At 40.0% G+C, this 14710-nt stretch overlaps 1 protein-coding gene across 1 annotated transcript in view; it reads right to left on the bottom strand.

The window, feature by feature from the left end:
* ZNF608 (zinc finger protein 608) overlaps nt 1-14710 on the bottom strand; it is an 86826-nt gene that overhangs the window by 5020 nt on the left and 67096 nt on the right. Inside the window, 3 exon segments of the mRNA XM_031557456.1 lie at nt 212-2608; nt 2610-2661; nt 3157-3244. Coding sequence (XP_031413316.1) covers nt 212-2608; nt 2610-2661; nt 3157-3244 — 2537 coding nt within the window.

Genomic DNA, 14710 nt, shown 5'->3' with positions numbered 1-14710 from the left:
CCACCTTACTAGATCTTTTTTTCTCTTTTCAAGCAGCTCAACTGAAAGTTCTATTGGTCTATTCACAGACCACAGTACTATCCAGCATGAAAAAAGGATGGCGGAGCTTGCTTGACTGCAAAGGTAGAAGAACATGGCAAAATCAGGGATAAAATCCCTCACATTTTAAGGACAAACCAAGACATTCTTGTTCAATTTCCTGTGATCTCACCTGTTTAAATCGTGTAGTTGGATCTACCCCCGTTTGTTTCATGGAGTCCATGACAGATTTCATCTCCACAGCCTCCTTTATGAGCTGATGGTTTTCCATTTGTTTGGCTTTGAAACTGTCAGACTGAAGCTGCAGCTGGTGATTGGAAAGGATCTGTGATTTGCTCGTCTCCTCACCTTTGTTAGGGACCAAAGACCCTATTTTAGGGTTATTTTTGCTTGACTCTGGAGTTGAAGGAGCCTTTGAAATAGTTGCAGATGGAATATTTTTCTGCTTATCATCCTTTCCAATTTCCTTCAATGGAGGTTCATTCTTCCTTTCACAGTCCCTCCCAGTCTGTACCAACTTCTGTTCTGCTAGCCGCTGGTCCTCATAATATTTTTCATACTGCTGTCTGTAAGCAGGGTTAGAGGCCATTAAGGACTTTTGGTCCATATAGAGCCCATAGGCATACTGTCCATAATAAAGTGACTGAGCAAGTGCAGGGTGTCTTTGTGTTATTACTGACTGATGTTGTGGCTGCAAATTAGAGGAGCCACTTTCATTTTTCTTGGCTTCTGACGGTTCCCCCTTCTCTTTCTTTTCAGCCTCTTCATCTGCCTCTTTTTTGATCTTCAGTCCCTGTGGGGTACTGCAGTTTGCAGCTGCCGGGGCACTGACCTGTCCAGACTGCATGTAACTTGGAGAATAATAAGGATCGTAGCCATGGTAATAGGGAGAATGGGACTCTTTCGCTTGTGCCGACTGTGATGCGGTTGAAGAATGTACTTTTACAACACTGTCCTTATTAGAAATAATATCCGAAGGAGAGCTGGCCTTTGACCTCACACCCTCTGACCGGCTGTCAGAGCCACCATCATCAGCTGCATCAGAAATATCAGAGTAAGCAGGGCTGTTGGTTTTAGCAGCAGCGCTATCCGCACCATTTTGTGTCAACACATGCAGTGGCGCCATTGAAGATTGTCCATTCACCAAAGTGCTGCATTCCATCCTGGAGGCACTCCCTATAGAAGGGCTGGGCGCATTGTCTGTGAATGTGTAAACCTTATCAGCTTCAGCCTTAATACTTGCCATCCTGCTCTCTTGAGACTCAGAAAGTCCATTAGCTAACACTTCATTCTTGTTGAGATGGTCCTTTAAAAAATGTCCAGATAAATCTTTTCCAGACCCTTTTGAATCCTCTAGCTTTCCCAGCTTAGAATCCATCTTAGGGCTTCCACTCTCTTTGCTTTCTTTGTCCTTTAGCTTACGCTTCTCCCTTTTCTTTTTGTCTTTGAGTGATGTGAGAGCTGGGTTTACAGTGCTTGGCTCTCCCATAATTGTGGGCTTTGGTTGAATAGGTTTTAGTGGAGGGCTCTTTGGTGTAGCCTGAACAACAGTAGTTGTTAGAGAGGGCAGTCCTGGTATTGTCCCTGTAGTGCTGGTTGTAAAGGCTGTAGAAGGTATAGCTATTAGCTGGGGAGGAGCCGGTGCTGGCGTTGGGGCAATGGGCCGGGCTGTTTTCAGTTTGGAAATGTTTTTATCCACTTTACAATTATTAGCTTTCTTGCCTTTATCACTCAAACTCTTCTTGTCTATTAACCCTTCAGCCTCCAGTTTTGGCATTTCAGTTTGCAAATTGCCATCTGTTACAGAGCAATTATCCAGTGTGGCTGACATGTTAGAAATTACTGGAAGGCTGTTCAGTTCACTGTTCAGACCCTTCTTTTTGCCCGAATTCTTGCCAGTTTTGGAACTGATAACTGAACTGGTGCCATTGCTGGTCGGTTCCCTTTTTCCCTTGGGAGTCCCTGGGGTAGTGACAGAGGAAGGAGATGTTGGTGCTTTTAGTGGATCAAAGCCTGGCAGATTTGTGCTTGGTTCACTGCATTCAAGTGCCGCATTACTCAATGGTTCCTCACAGTCTGAAATTTTGTCCTCACTGTCAGGCTCAAACTCCAGTTTGTTTTCTGGGTCTAAATGTGCATGAGCCTGATGGTATCGTAGTCCATTAATGTGCTTGTACTTTTTGTTGCAGTTAGGGTGAGGACAGTCAATCAGCACTGGAGAAGAACAGCCTTGGTCCAGAAAAGTAGCCTCTGGTTTCCCCTGTGGGGTGGTGGGAGTGCTTCTGGAGTTGGTACGAACACGTTTTCCACACTTACTGTCCTCTGAACTGGAGTTTAAGTCTAGCTCCATAGGAGGCTTAGTTTTTCTCTTGTTTGTAGATGAGGGGCTGGCTTTGACTTCATCCACAGAGCAATTTGGGGGTGTCCTGCGCCCACTTGAGTTAAGGCTGCCCCTCCTTCCCTTTCCATTAGCACCACCTCGATTCTTACTCTGAAGTCCTCTAGACTCAGTGAAACTTGTATCATTTCCAGGTATAGCCACAGTTGCAGCGGACCTTGCCCGCTTTCCCCCTGCCCCTTCCTCCTCGCATTTCCAGGTCACTCGTTGGAGATTCACAAAACCTAAATATAAACAAGAGCAGATGTCATCAGAAGGAGCTGTGAACTGAAGAGATATGTCAAAATAACACTGCTTCCCATAACAGAACTTTCACGTGTATTAAAGGACAGATGTCCTTCCAAATAAGAGTGTTGGAATCTCAGAAAGAACGAGATTAAAAAAAAGACAATAATCGTAAAAAATGAGACTACGTAATTACAACGGAGAGAAAATTCTTCGAAACCTATGGAAATATACATATATTTTTAATCAACCTCCCTTTGCTTGAATCCCATGCATCTCCCAGTCCGTCTCAAAAAACACAAAACAAAAGCAAATAAAACATCTTGCCTGCAGGCCCCCAGTTTTCAGTGGTGAAGAGAGAATTACTCATTTCACGACTGCATGTTCTCAATTATAACCATTTGCTTTTTATTATCTCTATACAGTCTCTTGACGGAGAGTGGGAGTGAAAACTCACTCAACAGAGAAAAAACACACTTAGAACAATTGCCTACCTGGGAGGGGCCCAGTCATGCTTTGTGCAGTCCAGCAGCGTTCCCACGTAAGTCTTGTTCCTCCACGTAACGTTTACCACCAGGACACCTGCCAGTGGGAAAAAACAAAGTATTATCACAGCCAACATCACAACAACTGGAGTAGGATTTTTTTGTTTTGTTTTTCTTCTGATATTTTTCCTTCTCCACAAAGTCAGAGTTTTCCTCTTGTTTGCTTTCAAACACTGTGGTCTATACGCTTCCTCTTTCCTAGTTTCAGTGACCTCGAGGTGAAACCCACAGGAAAGAGAGCAAACAAAAAAGAAAAAGAGCCTGCGTGCAAATATGTGTGTGTGTACGTGTATGTGTATGAGATGTGCATGCCTGACTTTGTGTGTAATCAAGACAGAGCTGACAGAAGGAAATGGTTTTTGCCATGTCCTGCTGTAAAACGGCAACACTCACCTCTTAATTTTGCTATTATTGCACATAATTGCTTTTGCTTGGCAGCCAGCCAGCATAAACTGAGCACCAGTCACAGTGTTTAAATCAGTAGGTGACCAAGGAGAATCTGCTATGCTTTGAACAATATGATAATGACACTTCTATTTATTTGAAACTGCATATATCCAAATACACAAACACGCACACATACACATGTAAGATCTCTTTAACAGACAGAGGCATCTATTATTTGCCTTGCCTTTTCATCTGTGAAAAGCAAGGGACTAGACTTGAAATCACAAGCATTTAGTGAGACTGAGAGAAAAAGCAATGAAGATATGTAGAAAGAGGTCTCTTTTAAATACATATATACTGTAATTTAATTGCTTCTCCATTTAAAATCGCTTTTAAATGCAAATATATCTGCCCAACACCTAAAGGTAATTGAATCTTGGATAATTTTCAAATTATCCCTCTAAAATGCCTGTGTGGTAAGGCTATCTTACATGACCAAAAGATAAACGGGGGGGATGGGAAAGTCATATAAGTGTTTTCAGCCTCCCCTTCAACAGATAACAGCGATAACTTATCTTGTTTATGGACTAGCTGACATAATGACCCCTTTAATTCACAACCACGCATAAGCACAAGTCACCTCTTCTCATTAGAACATACAGTGAAAGCACGTGTATTTTACTTAGCAAAGAAAGGCATACAGCAAAACATTTCCGACCTTTAAGAGGCATTAAGACACTAATTTGCAGCTGCCAGCCTTGTGACTTGTTTTTCCTTTACACTTCCCCTCTTCTAACTCTAGCTTTTACGTAACGGATATAATAATGGCACTGTGCCAAACGTTTCAGGCCTGGCTGCTTGCTTTGTCTTAGCAGTGCGATTTCCAATTTTTGCACACAAACTGTCCCTCTGTGCTGAGCCAAGGTAAAGTAAACATGCAGCTAGCAGCTTATTTCCTCAGGGGCCTTTTAACATCAAGGAAGCGTTTGAAGTGTTGTTAGTTGAGATACAAAGGAAGAAGGGATTTCCTTGAAAATTCTCTGCAGCAGATTTAGAAATCATTCCTCACGTGGTTTTCAGCCAGCCCTACAACTGGATGGCTGCAGGATTTCGCATGCAAGGGCTCTTCAGGCCTGGATCAACATCCAGGCACCTGGAAGGCCTGGAAGGACTGCAGCCATACTGCTCTCTCTGCTCATGGCTCCCATGAGCAGTCATGGGCCAAGACTGCAGGAGGAAGTGGCCCTTGGCCTGTGTTGCTGCCAGCTGTGGCATCTTGGTGATCTCTCTGGTGTGTTGGAGACCCAATCATTGAGAGAGATGCCTGCAGCCACATGGCTACGGTGCAGCTATCCCACACCATTCTCTTCCATTCCTGTGGCTTCCAGGAGGGAGTCAATGCTGCCTGAGTGCTAAGATGGATCACTTGGGTTCGTCATCATTCTGCAGGGCTGGCATTACTCTGTGCCTTGAAACCTGTGTATCAACACACCTCAGAGCCTCAAAGTGCAAATCAGGCTTTGCTATTGGAGCAGTCCTATGCTCAGCTCCCATAAGCCATCCACGAACCTGGAAAGGCTGCTTCACTGGCAGTCCTTCCACACTAAATCTCCATCTTCCACAATATTAGTTTTCTTGTCTCTCTCTTAATGTGTGCTGTATTTATACATTAATTTATTAACAGAGCTGAGTTAACTTTTAGTAGAAACTACACAGTCTGTTATTTGTTACTAGAAAAGAGACCAAAGGAGCAGATGTGGACTAGGTATAATAATTAAACCCTGAAATCAATAAACATTTCAGCAATTCTTAAAAGACATTCAAATGACCTCCAAGGGTAAGAAAGTCGATACCTCACAAGCAAACATAAGTAAGTTCCTCTCTCGCCATCAGTTACACTTACCATCTCGTTAAGTTTGTTAGACTTAGTGAATGTCCCAGTACATAAGTGGGAGGGAAGATTAACCCCCATGTTGTGTTAGAGTAATTGTGTTAAGGATTCAATTTCCTTTACCTAATGAACAGCACATTACACAACCATAGGTAAGACTCTGCAGAACAGGTAGTGAGCATAGTTCGGTTAATCTTCTAAAGTTATCAAAGAAATGGGTACAAAGAATAGAAGTAACATGAGAGGTAGGACTGACCCCAAAAGCAACATGCAACTGGAAGGTGTGTTAGACCAAAGTACTGAGAAATGAAAAAGGATATGAGACAGGTAAATAGTGCACTTAGTATGTTAAATGCATTACTGAAGATAAAGGATTATTACTGCTGAATCCAGTCAGCGTGTACTATTACAAGCTTCTTTGATCCAGAATTCTTGTCCTCATACAGAGCTCAAGCACAAAAAAAAGAACCTCAGCCAGCACTTCCTTCTATGTCTCAGAGTCGGTACACAAGTTGAAGGCATTTTCAGTTTAACTTCAAGAAATGCATTTCATAGAATCATCAAGGTCAGAAAAGACTTCCTAGATCACCTAGTCCAACCATCCACCTGCCACTAAGATTTATCCTCTGTGCTTTAATACAACATCTAAGCATATCTTGAACATCTCCAGAGACAGCGACTTCCTGGTCTGCCTGTTCCAATGCCTGACCACTCTTCCCAAGAAGTTTTTCCTAATATCCAATCCAAATCTCCCCTGGTGCAACTTGAAGCCATTCCCTCTGGTACCTCCCTTCAGGTAGTTGTAGAGTTGTAGAAGGTCTTCCTTCAGCCTCCTCTTCTCCAGAATAAACAATTCCAGCTCCCTCAGCCACTCCCCATAGGACTTGAGCTCCAGATCCCTCACAGCTCTTTTGCCTTTTTCTGGACACACTGCAGGTCTTCACTGTCTTCCCTGTAGTGAAGGGCCCAAAACTGAACACAGCACTCTTGACTATAGAGGGATAATCATCTGCTCCTGCTGGCAACACTGTTTCTGATACAAGCCAGGATGCCATTGGCCTTCTTGGCCACCTGGGCACACTGCTGGCCCATGTTCGGCCAAGCATCAATTAGACCCCCAAAATTGGACCCTCCGCCACACTCCATAGGACTTGCGCTCCAGATCCTTCACAGCTCCACTGCCCATTAATCTGCAACAATCTTTTAACAATCATTTTCTTAGCATTGTCTGAACAAGAGTGAAAATGTGAGGGCAGTCTGAAAATCCCAGAAGTTTCATACTATCTAAATACAGAACTGTATTTTCACTTTTAAAACAATGCCCAAGAGGCTATAAACAACCTAAAATAACAACTACTGCATAACAGAAGAAGAAATCAGATGTTTGTAATGCAGTATATCTAAGGGTATCTGGACTCTCAAATTCTAATTCAGGAAACTTGGCCAAAATATCTAGTCCAGTTTTTGTGAAGTAGAGTCCTACAATACTGATAAATATCTATAAATAACATACAAATGCTTCTTCTACCAACCTAAGGTTGTCAAGTCAGTTTTAACAGTTATCAGAGCACAATTCACATGATTTAGATTTAATAAAGCAAAGCTTATCCCAAAAGAACAGATTTCATGATCTAATTCATTATTATTCCACATGCAAACTACACAACTACTCACTTACAGTATTTCTGAAATACAACACAATGCAATACACTTTGCAGTTCTCAGCGTCAAATATGCTAAAATAAAGCAGCTACAAATAAGAAATAATCTTTCCAAAATCTGAAAAATTTTAACCAATACTCCCCTATTATTATTAAGGTGTAGACACAATAATTGGTCAACAATTAATGCTCAGGGACTGCCAAAAGCAATCTGTCAGAGGAAAATGGGATCGCATTTCTTAGAAGCCTTACAGTTCAATTCCCCTAAGCTTGTCCATCTCTTTCTTGACAAAATCCTTTATTAGCCAAGTTAGAACAATATTCAAAACTCTCAACATAAGGTGAAAGTACACACAGATGGTCACCTCATGTCCACCACTGCTAATGGAAGTTCCACCTTCACATCAGGAGCAAAAAGAGATTATGAATACTGGTATTTTTATACATGTTGGATGTACTGAGATTTTTTCAGTTCATTCATCACCTTAACAACCAGAACATGGGTAGCTAGTCTGGGCAAAAAAAACACAAACAACACTACTTAGGAAAAACTAATACATGCCTAGAAGAACACAAAACCACCTTACACAAGCAGTCCTGATAGATAATAACATAATAAACTATATAAAATAACGGTGACAATTTCCACTTGCATTTTATTACGGAAGGTCAAATATTACAAAAGTCATTTGTAATAAAATCACTTCCAGAAAGGAAACATTTCTTATGAGTTCTGTGGATGGGATATATCTGCTGCTTCCTTTCACTACCCTTAAATTCTTTCAGTGATTGCACAGCAAAGAACATCACTAAAATGTCATTGGATATTTACCATTAATAATGTCATAAAAATTTGAAAACAAAGATATCTACATTATTTCCTCTCGATTTGAAAACAGCTATATTCTTTCACAGTGAGCATAAGAAAATGTAGAGGTGCTATTTTGAAGTAAGTAATCGTTATCATAAGGCATAGTTAGCACCAGGAGAGGAGCGTGAGCATATTAACTGCTTTTATATGGCACTTTTATCAGCCATGTCAAGCTCGTAAGGATATTCTTAAGTCTCACAAGCATACACTCCTGTAGATAAAAAAAGACTTAGGGACCCTGTCTAAGATAAATATTTATTTACTTAGTTATTGCTTTCATGGCTTCATTTAATGCAATAAACATCAGCGAAGGATTTTTAAGCTTTGTATTCAAAACTTTGAAAATGAGGTCATGCTGTAAGGAATCAAATTCTCACATTAGTATCTTGAATATAGATCACAACTGTTTTAAATACAGGCTTTGGAAAACAAACATATTCAAATTCCAATTTAAGTAGATATTTCTCAGTTAAGCAGACTGGAAAACCTGCCTTCATATTTTACAGCATAGGCTGCTTTTTTTGTTCAGAACACAACAATTGAGACTGAATTCTATTTTAGTTCACGCTGACTGCATTGCCAGACAACACAAAAGACAAGGTATCTGAAAGAGACAGTGCGTGTGTTTTCCTTTCTTAAAAAGGATCTGTTCCCTTGATTCTTTGCAGAGAACCTGGACAAAATTATCATCAAAATTCTGGCGAAAGCTAATCTGCACAAACACTTTCCAAACACTTCTGTAAGTGATTTGATGAATATTATCTACACCGTCTTCCAAATCTAGGAATTACTTGTTTTCCTTTCAGTTACCAACAACTACTGTTTAAACGTAAGTGAAGATTAGGTCGAAATTCCCATTTGGCTAACAGTTCTTCCTCCTTTCTGTACTACACCATCATTTTATATAATTTTTGCTGATGTCAAGGGGAAGATCTGCCAAAGTACACTGTGTTTTGTAATTATTATTGTAAGATTACTTTTCTTAAAGTTCATTATGACACTCTTGCAGCAGTAGTCCTGTGACATAGCACGTCTCCAAACTTCAGAGGCAGTTCTTAATACTGAGAAGGCACGACATCATCAGCTGATGTAACATTATAGCTAAACCAGTTCCTCACATCCTTCTGATAACTGAACCCATAAATCTGATGGCAAACCATACTTCATTTGCCTTTTGTCCCAGCTTTCTTAAGTAAAAATAATACAGACGTGCTGGGGGATAGCCAAACCAGAGTGCAACCACCATCAGCAAGTATACCTCTAAGGATTAAACACGTTCTATTCTGCAAGTGGCACATTTTTTAATCCATGACTTCACTGTTCAGACAGTAACTGAATTATTTCAAGTGAAAAAGAGCAGAAGGATGAAAATCTGTAACCTCAGGATTACGTCAAGCTTTTTTTATTGCTATTTGTTTAGCAAGAGCAGCCTTACTCATTTGCTTCTAAGTATCCACCACATCATCATAAATTCCATATCCACATATACACCTGCAATTCATTCAGGCATGAAAAACAGAGAACAATGTTTACATTAGGCTTCCAGTGCAAATGGCTTATTTTTTCCTGATTGCTTCTATCAAGAAAGTAACCTAAAATTAACAGTAAACATTCTGCGTATCAAATCAAGTCTCTTATATTGAATACTGATCTTGTAGACATGTAATTTATTTACTACTTTAATCACACGCTGTCGAGCATGGAAGAACAACTTAACTGCATCTACAGCAGGTGCACATATAACAGACATCAACATCAGCAAGTCTGAGAATGTAATGACTGTCAGGTGGCCTGGAAATCCAAGACTCTGCATTTGCTGTATTGCTGGGCTGGATGTTTGAAAAGTCACTTTAACCACATCCTGTAATTAAACCATCTGGAGCACAGATCTGCAATTAGTCATCCTGGACACTGGACTTTATCTGAACAAGTACTGTATAACAATAAAGCTGAGAAGATACGACAGCATTAAGGAAAAGATGCATAATGAATTACTGTTGGCACAGTCATAAACCTCTGAGACACTTAACTGTGGTGTTAATTTAGCACTTTACGAAAGCTTAGTAAGCTTAAAGGTTAAAAGGTCTGGAAGGCTAAAACCTGCTCTTTAAGATCAATTTGCCCTGCTGGACACTAACACAAGTCAGTGGTGCTCCAGCCATATAAATTACAGCAGCCTCTTCAGCAGCTTAACAAACTCTGTTCACATCCATTAGACTTCCAGTAAGGTCTGAGTAATGTCAACCAAAGCTGGACACATACCTTATTCAGTGGCATGCCCTTTTCTTTCCTTTTCATCATGAAGTCATCAGTACAATTTATTTAAAGCTGCAATCACAACGCATTAGCTCAAAAAAGCTGCATTATGCCTTTAATGAGATACAAGCAAAACATACATTCCCTGGACTCACATGACATACTGTCAGTTGCATTCAGAAACAAGCAGCAATTACAGAGCGACGAATATCTCCTGAAGCCATGGAGCTGGAGCAGTGAGATGAGTACCTCTGCATGCCACCTAACAACATTTTATTAATGTAAAGATTTATACCAGAGCACGTAGAAGCATTGAAATAAATGAAGAAAGCCTGTTCCCCCACGAGTCCATGTGCTCAAACACAAAGGAACATACAGCCACTTCCATCACTGTCACATCCTCTGCAGCCTTTATTCTGAAATCTGATGAGCTGTATTGATTTGGGAAAATCATTTTGCTTCTTGGAAAACTAGACTCTAGCTTATTCAGTGTCATCTATTTCTTTCTCATGAAGACAGTTGGTCAATATTTAGTTGACTGGTCAGCTAAAAGAAGCTCTGGCTTCTTTTGTTTTTAGTGCCTCGCTGGCAGCGTTATTCTCTTCAAGCTTGAGTATAAAATAAAATAGCACATTAGACTTCTTGCTGAGGGTGATCTGAAATGGTATTGCCTCTGGACAAAACGATGACCAAAATGGTCAGATACAGAGGCTCTGGGAGACTGGCAGCTTCTAATCAGTAAGATCCCTTATCAGTTATAACGATTATTATGGCATTACATTATTTTCAGTTTATGTTTCTTCCAAAGATAGTCTGCCAAACAAGGTAGATGACAAACAAGACCTAAATGCAAGAGGATAGCTAAAAGGAAAACAAATGCTCCCAATCAAATACAAGGCTAAATTTTACACTTATTAAAGGAACAATGGGAGTCTCAAAGAGAAGTGTGTAATATTCCCAGAAACTAGACCAGATTGGGTCAGATAGCTTGTAGGTTTACCTAACAGTTCTACTAAAATACTTCGAATGGTGACTTTGAAAACTATCAAGCCACAGCAATTAGCAGAATTTTCCCCTCTAAGATTATATCAAAGCGATTAGATTTTGGCAAGATTAGGAAAAACTTGTGGATAAATTGCTGTTACACGTCTTCAATGTCAGATTACATATGTGTAATGTTTACGGGAAAAAGCACAATGTTATTATAAACTAACCAGAGGTTTCTCATCTCCAGACGATAACTAAGGATTTGTTTCTATACCTTTTCTTTGACCAGCATATTTGAACTACTTCACTGTTCCACTGATGCTTCAAAATAAAATTGCAGTCTTACTCTATTTCAGCTGATGCTAAAAATCTACATTGAAAATCGTTTGACATCTGTGTGTTCTAAGGAAAACCACATCTTTTTCCTCTTTTACTCCTCTAATCATAACTGTGATTCACATACCCTGACTAAAACATGTCACAGTCGAATTTAGAAGTAGGAAATGCTATTCTGTAATCCCCTGAATTTCCCACTCCCTTCTCAAGGAGAGTTATTTCTGCTTCTGAATTGCTGTGCCATAGAACACATAGACAGACTTCTGCCTTTCAGTAAAGGAAAAGAAATAAAAATAAAACACCGTGCACAATTCACAGCCTCTGCTTGTATTGCTAGGACTAGATGTCATATGAGATAAGCAGCAGAACATAGGGCTTTTGAACTCATTTGTCCCACTTGCTTCCTGCAGCTGATGTTAATTACAGGATCTCATCTAGTTATTTCTCTCTTAAACCTTTCACTCTTAAAAGCAAGTAAATTGCAAAGCAAAACAAGACTGGAGCAGAAGGCAAAACACTGTTGTTTAATAGGAGAAGTAAGACCATAAAGGGAAAACAAAACCATTTCTTCTCAGTCTGACAAGTATTCAGAAGTTCCTTTAATGATTATCTGCCTCCTTTCTATCCTTCATTTCTGACACCAGACCACTGCCTGCTGCTTTAATCAGCAGACTGTTGAGAAGCAGCTGCAGAAGTAAGGAAGCTGGTATACATTAATGCAGGCGTGCATCTGTGTGCATCTTTTAAAACCAAACCAAACCAAATGAAAACCTGAACGTGTTTTTTTTTTTCCATAAGTGGAGTACCAAGGCATCTCAATGAAGTTTGTTCCCCAGCTCTTAATTGAAGAACAAGACTGCAAGAACAATTCACTCAGATAGTAAAAACCAAACAAATCACTCATGACAAAAGGCACCCATAAACCTCCAAGCGTCTTGGTGATTAGTCCCACAGTGCTGTGCATCATGATAAAGACCTGCCAGGTGCAAACAGTGGTACAATTATTTATCAAACAGTAAAGCAGCTAATGAAACATTAAGAAGTGGGAAAGGGAAGAGAGAGAATTTGTGGGAAAGAAACAGCACGGATAAAGAAACAATTCCAAGCCCAAACCGTGAAAATGCTTCCAAATCTGTAGACTGCAGATACCAGAATTGCAGCAGAGCCAGGCAGACGATTCTGCTCAACCTCAAAGAGCTGAGGCTGATCCATATACCTCACTGGGATTGAGAAGCAGAGCCTCTTATAAATTATGATGCTTCATTTAAAGTCAAAGCATTTATTTGCTTTTGTGACAGCTTTGGATCCTTTTCATCTCCAGCTACCAGGCTCTAGAGAGAACACATTCCTATAGCTCTGCTGGCAGCCAGCTGTGGCCTCAGTAAATTATAAAACCTCCTAACAAGCCGTTCTTTACAAAGGCCAACTGCAGTTCCTAGACATGATAACTTCTCTATTATTCCACTCACTGGAATTTAAAATAGCAATTTTAAACTGCTGGCTGAAAACACTGAAATCTACTGAGCTGCACTTTACGTACATGCTAGTGTGTATGTCTGCCCCTGTTAAGTTTCACTTACTGCACTAAAACTTCACCGTCCTCCTTTCCCATACCTTAGGAGGAGGGTAAACACATGACACAAACACATCCAAGACAAAGGGGAGGAAGGAACATTTAAGATTTCTTCTAAGAGCTAACATGGGAAAAGTACCTCCTCTTTTGTTCACTTCGCAGGGTTTGCAAGGATGTGCTTTATGTTTGAGGAGGCAAACCCTATTAAGACTCTGACACTCTACCACGACATTTCACAGTAAAATACATACATCTGAAATCAGTGTATAGTCAAGCATCCTGCAAATGTAAATGAGACTTCTCCCTTTTCTTTTCCCACCAATGTGCCTAAAAGGAATCAATTAACTGAGTTACAGTGGGGCCCACCATTCCACTTTTTTTTGTCTAGGAAAAGCAGACAAAAACCCTTAGAGGTCTGACACTCATCTTGACATGCAATTTTTACACAATTGCTTCTGTTTAGAATTTGGAGTAACATTATTTTAAGGTCTCTTGTTCGCTATAGTTAGCAGATGAAAAACAAAACCATGCTTGAAACTCCATCTTTTAGATTTCAAAACCACATAACAAGAATTATACATTTTCAAGCTTCAAAAAGGATCTAAAAAAATTAAGGTGGCTAAGTGCTACAATTTTTACAGCTCTTATCCCAAAGACTGTGGGTTATTTTCCTCAAAAACATCAGGCAGTGATGCCTTTCCTATTACAGAATTATCTTACAAGGGAAACAGAAGACCAGAACAGTTGCAAGTTTTTCAGTAACACACTTAAGACACCAGTCGTTTTCTGTAAACAACCCTAATTAACTATGACTAATGGTGTTCTCCTTGAGCAGAAGAAACTTAAAAGGACTTTTGTTAGTACCTAGTGAAGCGAAGTAGTCATTTTGCTGGGACGGAACAAAAGTTAGCTACTTATCAACTGACTGGCTTCAATAGGTGTCACAGCTCTGCAGAGCAGCTCACTGTGATTTTGTTTTCCCTGCTTCAAATTACCTCCTGAGTGGGTAAACTAGTAAAATGCTTAGTTAACCAGTTAGTTAGCCTCTCCCAGCTACTCATCAATACTGATGCAATGCCAAGAGGAGTTACCAGCTAACAGATTTCCCACTAGTGATCAGTACACTTTCTGCTAGGCTTCTCTTGTCACAGCTTGGATAATTTTCCTTCTGGTGTCCTTTGTGCAGCAAGTTCCTGTTTTTCCACTCACTAATAAGAGCTAGGTAGGTTTTCCTTTACCTGCTGCAAAGCCTATAGCTTCATTTGCCTTTGTCATGCACTGGAGCTGATCCAACTTTGACTTTTCTCACATTTAGAAACAAAATTATTCAGACACTGAGGACAAACCAACGTTGTATAAAATGTAGGTAGAATTTTAAGTGTTCAAGGAATTTTAGTATTATCTGTTAAGTCTCTATATTTCTTTTGGCAGTGAAATATCCCTCAAATGATCATCACAGGCAACGCCTTCCTTCATTCAAGTACAACTAACACGATGACAAAAACACATATTTCAATATTATTATAATATTTTTCTATGTC

This window comes from Meleagris gallopavo, chromosome Z (assembly GCF_000146605.3).
Source record: "Meleagris gallopavo isolate NT-WF06-2002-E0010 breed Aviagen turkey brand Nicholas breeding stock chromosome Z, Turkey_5.1, whole genome shotgun sequence".
Lineage (NCBI taxonomy): Eukaryota > Metazoa > Chordata > Aves > Galliformes > Phasianidae > Meleagris > Meleagris gallopavo.
Note: the sequence above shows the minus strand (reverse complement) of the source record. Positions and strands in the feature narration are given on the sequence as shown.